The following is an 8,171-nucleotide window of genomic DNA, read 5'->3' on the forward strand; positions in this document are numbered from 1 at the left end:
CCGATATTGAGGGTGAGGAAAACCAAGTATTTCTAGCTAAAACCCCGTCTTCTTCTACATTAATCTTTTCCAGCAAAAGGAAGGGAGGTAAAGAGAAAGTGTCAGGCGAAACCCTGAAGCAACATACTCTGCACTACTCTATTCAATTGGTCCTGAAGAGACCGGGGGACGGTCCCAAAATTCTTCCCTTTTGCCATTGGCTGAAGCTCGGTGTTGGTAAAACGAAACTCGGCAGGGCAGCCAATCCCGGCAGAAAGGGCGGGGCAAAGGAAGGCCGAAGGGACTGTTGTTTTCCCAGTAGCTGGAGACAGATTATGGATGTGAGTTGCGGGCTGGAGCCTCTGCCGGTGTCCGTGTGGCCGCGGCTGGAGGAACTCCCGACTTTCCAGGTGAGAAAGGAGAAGTAGAAGAAGGGACTGAGCAGCAGCCTGCGGGCAGGGACCGATACGAAGTTGTTTTGTACGGACCCGCCGATGGAAATGTAGCGCTTTTTTAAAACTGCGGCTGTTGCATCGAAAGGGACGCTGGGAATTAGAGTTTCCTATAGGGCGGTTGTTTATCTGCAGTGGAAGCCTTAAACATCCGAAAACTACAAGGCCTAGAATTCAGTGGTCGTGAGGCGGGGCCATAGAATGCAACGGATTGCGTGAACGGCGCTTTTGACGCACCTGCGAGAGTAAATCCCAAAGGTTTTTTTTCTTCAAGAGGCTAGTGGACTTTCCGGTTTTTCCTTTGAAGACGTTTCGCTTGTCATCCTAGAAGCTTCTTCAGCTCTGGTTGGATGATGGGGAATGGAAGGATTTATACTTTATAGCTTCTTGGATGAGAAGCGAGACGTCTTCAAAGAAAAACAAAGATCACTTGCTTCTTGAAAAAGCACTTTTGGGACAATCATAACTCGTGTGTGTGTGGAGAATATATATTCTTTCACATCTTTTGTGATCACTAACTTTCAAATAATGATCCGTATGACGAACAGAAAGAAAAAAGATGTCGGAAGACAAAGACATCGAAGAAATTAAGAGTTTGTCCTGATTATATATTGCAATGAGTTAACTGGTTTTCACATTAGAAATGCACATGGTTTGAAAAACCAACACTTGGCAAAAACCTATCTTCAAAAAAAGTAATAAAACTACCAATTGATAAGGTGGTTCTGAAACAACATAAGCTTGATCCTGATAGATGAATCAAACTCCATTAATATCAGTAGATTTCATATGTTTATTGGTCAAGAATAAATTAAGTTACATGTATCAATACAGTGTAGGTTTTTTTTTGGATTAAAATATTTTTAAAGTGTTTGAAAACACTTTTTTAAAAAGTATACATTAAAAATAATTACAATTTTAATCCTTAAAGGTACAGTTCAATTCCATTCTTCAGTTTTGACAATGAGGAATAGCTTTTCCTGCACTGCTTTGCAAATAGTTTATTGATTAGATCTATGATTTGCTTTTTTGTAGAGTGTTAAAGGCCAAGTGTATAGTGCAATCTCCTATTTTTCTCCCACAACAACCCTGTGAGGTATTAGGGTTGAGAGTCAGTGACTGGTCCAACCAGTTTCATACCTATGTCACCCAATTTCATGCTAGAACTCATTGTCTCCTGGTTTCTAGCCTGATGCCTTAACTACCAGACCAAACTGGGTTTTTTTTTAATGGTTATATGAGGGGCATAAATTGAAAATATGGTTTTCATTATATCTCTAGTTTAATATATACTTTTAATGCAGATGATAAACTTTATACTACCCTTTGTGGAAAAAAGTCAATTTTGCTTTCCTTCAAGTTAGCGTAAGCTGAGGAATCTGTAACATCCATTAGAAGTCACTCTTGTTCTGGCAAAAGTATTGTATGCTGTTACTTCAAGAAATGCTTTTTTTTTAAAGGTCACTGCAAGTTTCTATTTACTGAAATAAATACTGTACAAAGTATTTTAACATACTTTAGGCATGAAGCTAATTGAGTGACTTTGGGGCAAGTTACTCTTAGTCCTTGAAAGCAGGCAATGGCAAACTACTTGCCAAGAAAACTGCCTGAACTGCCTTGACTTGAAAGCGCTTCCGCCCCCCCCACTTTCCTGCCCATGGATCCATTTTCTATGTAAGCTGAAAAACATTTAGGCTTCCCTTATTGTCACAACATAGACCTTATGCAGATGTTTACATGTGTTGGGTTGGACTCTTATCTTTCTGTAGTGCTACTTCAGGTGTGTTTTCTGATGTTTCATCTACCAGAGCTCATTTGTGCATCAAGATAACCCCTAGGGTTGATGTATAAGAGAGAGGACTATCTAATTAAACTTTCATTCCAAGTGGACACTACAGCTTGAGTGTCAGAGAATTTACCAAGCTGCTTTTGAAAGCTAGCTGGATTCATCAAATGAATAGATCCTTACATATGATAAAATCCTGGTCATTTTTTAAAAAAACTTTATTTCTGTGATATCAGCATTTCTGGAAACTAAGATTCGCTACATGACAAACATAACTGCCTTCCTTTAATATCCTAGGTTATTATTTTCAATATATCACCCAGTCTAAATGCACAGGATTGCTTTAGCAATAGCACTTATATACTGCTTCACAGTGTTTTACAGCCCTCTCTAAGCATTTTACAGAGTCAGCCTACTTCCCCCAACAATCTGGATCCTCATTTTACCAACCTTGAAAGGATGGAAGGCTGAGTCAATTTTGAGCCTAGTGAGATTTGAACTGCCAAATTGCAAGCAGCCAGCAGTCAGCAGAAGTAGCCTGCAGTACTGCATTCTAACCACCCACCACCGCAGCTCTTTTAATGTTCACTTCAGTTACGGCAGATCATTTAGAATCCTTCCACAAAGAAATGGTCAATTAGTAGAAGCCGTATAAAGCAGTGCATTCTTGTAGCACTGTTTTCATGTACATTAAATCAGTTGTAATTTTGTCTTACATCCCCCATTTGTGGTTTCATTTCAATATATAGAATAACAACTTTTTCCAAGTTCTTCTTTCTGCAATTAAAGGATACGTTTGTTATCTAAAACGTCCAAAATCATGGCTTGTCCCATCAGATAAAATTAGATTTGGTAGGCTGGCAAGATAATTTTATTCTTGCTTCAGCTAATAAGGTACTTTAGAGGAATTAAATTATTCCCATTATGAATGCAGCCTGAATTGAGCCCTGTGGGTAAGCATCTGCATAGTAAGAAATACATTCTGAAGAAATCATGCTGGAAGCAAGGGAGAAAAATGATAAAATATCAATGATGTTTGTTTTAGAATACTGCTAAGTAGCAAACTGATATTGGTTTTAAAAAATGAACATTTTCTTCTGTGGTTACTGGACATAATTTGTTCTTTTTTAAAAAATAAAGTACTGTTCATACTGTTAATGTTTCTTTCCAAACCTCTCTTGTTCCTCATGTTTTTCTGTCTTACTTGCATACATCTTGATTTAGAAAATAAAATTATTGCAAGGAATAATTCATTTGTTAACTAGAAATTGAATGCATGAATTATAGACTTTTAAAAAGACAATATGCTGACCCCCTTTTTGGCCTCACATGAGTTATTTCCCAGAGTCTGAATGAAAGTACTGGTGCAATTGAACCATTAATATCACTAAAATCTGTTGTCATTTTACACAAGTACTCAATTTCTCCATATAAGTTGCCATAGTAAAGTAGATAGCATTGTATGTAAGCACAACAGGGATGTTGATAAACTATCTAGAAATAGATGATCTCTTTAAGATCTTTCACCACTAATTAAATCTTTTTATCACTTTTTAAATCATATGATTGTGTGTGTGTGTGTGTGTTTGTGTGTATTCACCCACTTTGAACAATGCATATAAATTGTTAAAATACAGTACATGGAATTTTATATAAGTAAGACAGTTGTTGATACGTCTATAGGGATAGATGGTCTCTTAAGGCATTTCTATTTTATCCACTTTTTAAATCAAACGTATATAATCACTCATTCTAAACATTGCACGCACTGACAGGTATTTCTGCAAAAATAGGGACAATCTTTGTAGACGTTAATGAAAAGAAGGACTAGAGGTGACATTGAAGCAATATTCCAATATTAGAGAAGCTGCCACAAAGAAGAAGCCTATTTTCTAAAGTACCAGAAAGCAAGACAAGAAACAATGGAAATTGATCAAGGAGAGAAGCAACCTGAAACTAGGGAGAAATTTCCTAATGGTGAAAACAATTAACCAGTGGAATGGCTTGCTCTCGGAAGTTGTGGATGCTTCATCACTGGAGACTTTTAAGAAGAGATTGGACACTTGTCTGAAATGGTATAGGTTCTCCTGCTTGAGTAAGAGGTTGGACTAGAAGACCTCCAAGGTCTCTTCCAACGGTATTATTCTGTATTCTTTTGCCTTTTTACACAATATATTATGCCAGCCTCTTCCGATATGAATATACAGTCCTCAAGATGATTTCCTCTGTTTTCTTTTTCAGTATAGTCCCGATCATGTGCCTGGACCTGGAGGCAAACCAGACCCATCTGAGATCTCCTTCCCTGGATGCAGCTGTCATTCTTCTTCCTGTCTCGCCCCAACATGTACTTGTCTTCACTATGGAGAAAATTATAACAACTTATCCATTAGGACGGAAGGACATGAACTGGGATTTTCAAAGCCTGTTTTTGAATGCAACACTATGTGCCATTGTGGAGAGAAGTGTCAAAATAGAGTAGTTCAACAGGGCTTACAATTCCAGCTTGAAGTATTCAAGACCACTGAGAAAGGATGGGGTCTTCGCACTATGGTATTCATACCCAAAGGACGATTTGTGTGTGAATATGCTGGGGAAATTCTAGACATTAATGAAGCACGTAAAAGGATTCAGTTGCAGACATCAAGTGATTCAAATTACATTATAGCAATTAGGGAACACTTGCATGATGGGACGACAATAGAGACTTTTGCAGATCCCACTTACATCGGCAATGTTGGTAGATTCCTGAACCACTCCTGTGAGCCCAACCTCTTTATGGTCCCTGTCCGAATAGATTCAATGGTGCCTAAGTTAGCACTTTTTGCTGACCGTGACATCTGTGCAGGTGAAGAGCTTTCATACGATTATTCTGGAAGGTATCATAATTTTTTGCCCATAGAAGCACAAGGCAGCAAGCAAGAAGGGAAAGAATCTAAGAAACCTTGCTTTTGTAGAACTAAATCATGTACAGGTTTCTTGCCTTTTGACAGTTCTTTATTCCACAAAGATGGTAAGAGGAAGTAATGCTGAAGGAAAAGTCTGAAGCCAAAAAAAGCAGCTTTTAAAGCTTGCTGCAGGAATGTCTGGAGATGATAAAATCAGCCTCACGTATACACATCCCCCCACACAAAATGCAGAGATGCTTGTTAAAAGTGGCTGAATGCGTTTAATTATGCACCGATGATGTGGCCCATGGGATGCTTAGATCTGACCCGCGAGGGTGCCCTGAAAACAGTGAAGGACTGGCCCGTGGTGCCTCTGCCAGTGCAAACGGAGTGCCCCTCCTGAGCTATTTTCACTGGCAGAGCGCTTGGGCCATGACAGGCGCCCCCCAACATGAGTGATGTTGAACTGGCCAGGCCAACCTGTCTCCCCACTGCCCCGAGGTCAAACGCAACCCTTATATGGCCCTCAATGAAATTGAGTTTGACACTCCTATACTAGGGGGAGGCTACATTTGTGCTCTTTTCCCCACAATATAATTCCATGATACAGAGGGGAGGGTTTTTAACGGGAGGGGGAGGTGAGCCAATATGCATTTTCTGGTTACCATTTATTGTTAATACTTATGGTTATGCCCAAGCATTGATAATAAAGTAAAGGCTGCATATTATTCCTCTTTATATATTGGCATTAAAATTTAAAGGAGAAGCAGCATTGGGTCAATTTTTTTTTTTTTTTTTTTTTTTTTTTTTTTTTATTTTTTTTTTTTTTTTTTTATTTTTTTTTTTTTTTTTTTTTTTTTTGTTGGGTTTTTTTTTTTTTTTTTTTTTTTTTTTTTTTTTTTTTTTTTTTTTTTTGGGTGTAATTTTTTTTTTCCCCCCTTTAAATTTTAAAGAAAAGGGTAGTCCCAGCTCGTTTTATTTTTTTTCTGAGTTAAATGTTCCTAAATATGTGCAAACATTATTTCTATGACCATTCAGGCTTATCTTCAATATTGAGAGATTCTTTTCTTCTGAGTTTGTGTGTGTGTGTTTGTCTTTGTGTATATACTGTATATTTTGTATCAAGAATTAAAGGCAGCACAAATTAAAATTTGTTCCATCCCTAAAATATATGTGTCCAACATTTATAACAGTACTTATTCTCTTATTCCTAATCAAGCAGGTCAATTTTGTATTTTCTCTTACACAGTAGTTTGGCAGTATTAATTTTTAAGTTGGAGTTAAGATAATTGTAGTAAGCCCTGGTCACTTGTTCTCTTGCAGACAAAGTACAGAAATATAATTCTTGGTACATTTAACTTTCCATTTTTTGTATTGACTCTTCCACTTCTGCATCTATGTCTTCATCTTCTCATTTAAAGCTTCAGCAACTTTTAATACACTATAATCAAAATGCTTATATATAAATAAAAAAAAACTTTATTTATATTTGTAAATCTTTCATTCCCCCTATAAATGTCATTAAATCTCTCTGAACAGATAAATTTCTTTTTTTCTCGTTTTTTTCTCTTTAGTTCCAGAAAAAACAAAAAGTAAGATTCCTCTTTTCTCTGAGATAGGAGAAATGTAATTATATAATGACATCTATATTATAGCTATCATTGGGAGATGGATGGCATACGTTTAATATGTTATTTGAAAACATGGTACAATTAATAACTTGAAAGCAAGTTTATATCCATAATTAGATTAGTGAATTCATAAATTAAAATTATGTCTTTAAACTCCCAAATACGAATTAATAGCCACTGCTTTCCATCCAACCTCAGAAGTCAATCCATTTTTTTCTGATATGGAATAGGAGACATTGGATAATATCAGATTCTGAAAAGATTGTTGTCATATTTATGCAACAAATAAGAGGAAAAGAACCAAATATTTACCCTTCAGTTTGTGGTTATGAAAATAGCCTTGACTGTTTCAACTATATCATGGTAACTTTCCAGTCTAAAATGAAATAAATAGTTAAAGGGCATTTGTACTGTAAAGCAAAAAGATATTAACCTAATGGGATATAGATTTAAAAAATGCAATGCAAATTCAGATATTGTCATCACCTGTAATAAGACACAAACATAAATTTTAGAAGAGAATATGACTTAATTATAAAGAAACATGAATGGAAGTTCATATTTTACTTCTGAACTTTCCATAATCTTCCACTATGGATTATATATTTTGCCATCCTCTAGTATATTCTTTACTAAAGAATATCAACTGAAATAAAGCCAAAACTAAGTGCATGCTTGTAGAATCCTGAAACAGATGGTAAAATATGAAATATTTGAGAAAATTACCTAAAAGCTGGATGTGTTCAATTATCACTAAATTACCTACTTAAAAACTTGGCAAAAACAAATGTGAAGATATGAAGATCTGTTGCAAGTCCTACATACATAATTTGTGACGTATATGTAACAGACAGGCAGATAGTCGGTAGGATAAATCTTTGAAGTGCTTTTTTCACTCTGAGAAATCTAATTGCCATCTGTATTTTGTTTTCTATTTTAGCCATGCTTTACATTTTTGCTGGGGGGTGGGGTGGGTGGAGTGTTTTCCCAGCAATAGAATTTTAAAATGTCATTTATACCTCTTGTAATATATGTATAAAGCCACATGTTCCCAATTGAAAAGGAAAGGCCCATAGAGAGAATCTCAAGAGTTTGTACAAATGAAAGCTATAGATAGATGATAAAACAAGGATATCATGTCAGGTTTGCTGGATGTAGCTCTTATTTTCAGGGCTTGTGACTTGATTATTTTACCCATCACTCTCTTGGCAACACAGGTCTGGGAAAGCCACCAATTGCAGCTAACAGATGAAGGTGTAAGCTAATTCTATCAACAGTGCGGCCACCATTGCCTTTTCAGGCGTCATGTGAATGCCTTGAAGTTCCATACCCTATAAGGTGTTTTCCTTTCTCTCACAGTCTTGCAATTGGTAAAAGGATGGAATGCTGGCTCCAGTTTTCCCTTTTCCTAAACATGTATATTAATTAGCACTTCTTC

General features: G+C 36.5%; 1 protein-coding gene across 1 annotated transcript; it reads left to right on the top strand.

The window, feature by feature from the left end:
- The first annotated feature begins 245 nt into the window (after positions 1–245).
- On the top strand, positions 246–5,963 carry LOC113451183 (histone-lysine N-methyltransferase SETMAR). Its single transcript, XM_026722550.2, has 2 exons — positions 246–389; positions 4,459–5,963. Exons 1-2 carry the CDS (start codon positions 315–317, stop codon positions 5,239–5,241), a joined length of 858 nt encoding a protein of 285 aa, XP_026578335.1. The 5' UTR covers positions 246–314; the 3' UTR covers positions 5,242–5,963.
- The last annotated feature ends 2,208 nt before the right edge of the window (positions 5,964–8,171 follow it).

This window comes from Pseudonaja textilis, chromosome 2, assembly GCF_049901715.1.
Source record: "Pseudonaja textilis isolate UNSWEBS1 chromosome 2, rPseTex1.2, whole genome shotgun sequence".
Classification (NCBI taxonomy): Eukaryota; Metazoa; Chordata; class Lepidosauria; order Squamata; family Elapidae; genus Pseudonaja; species Pseudonaja textilis.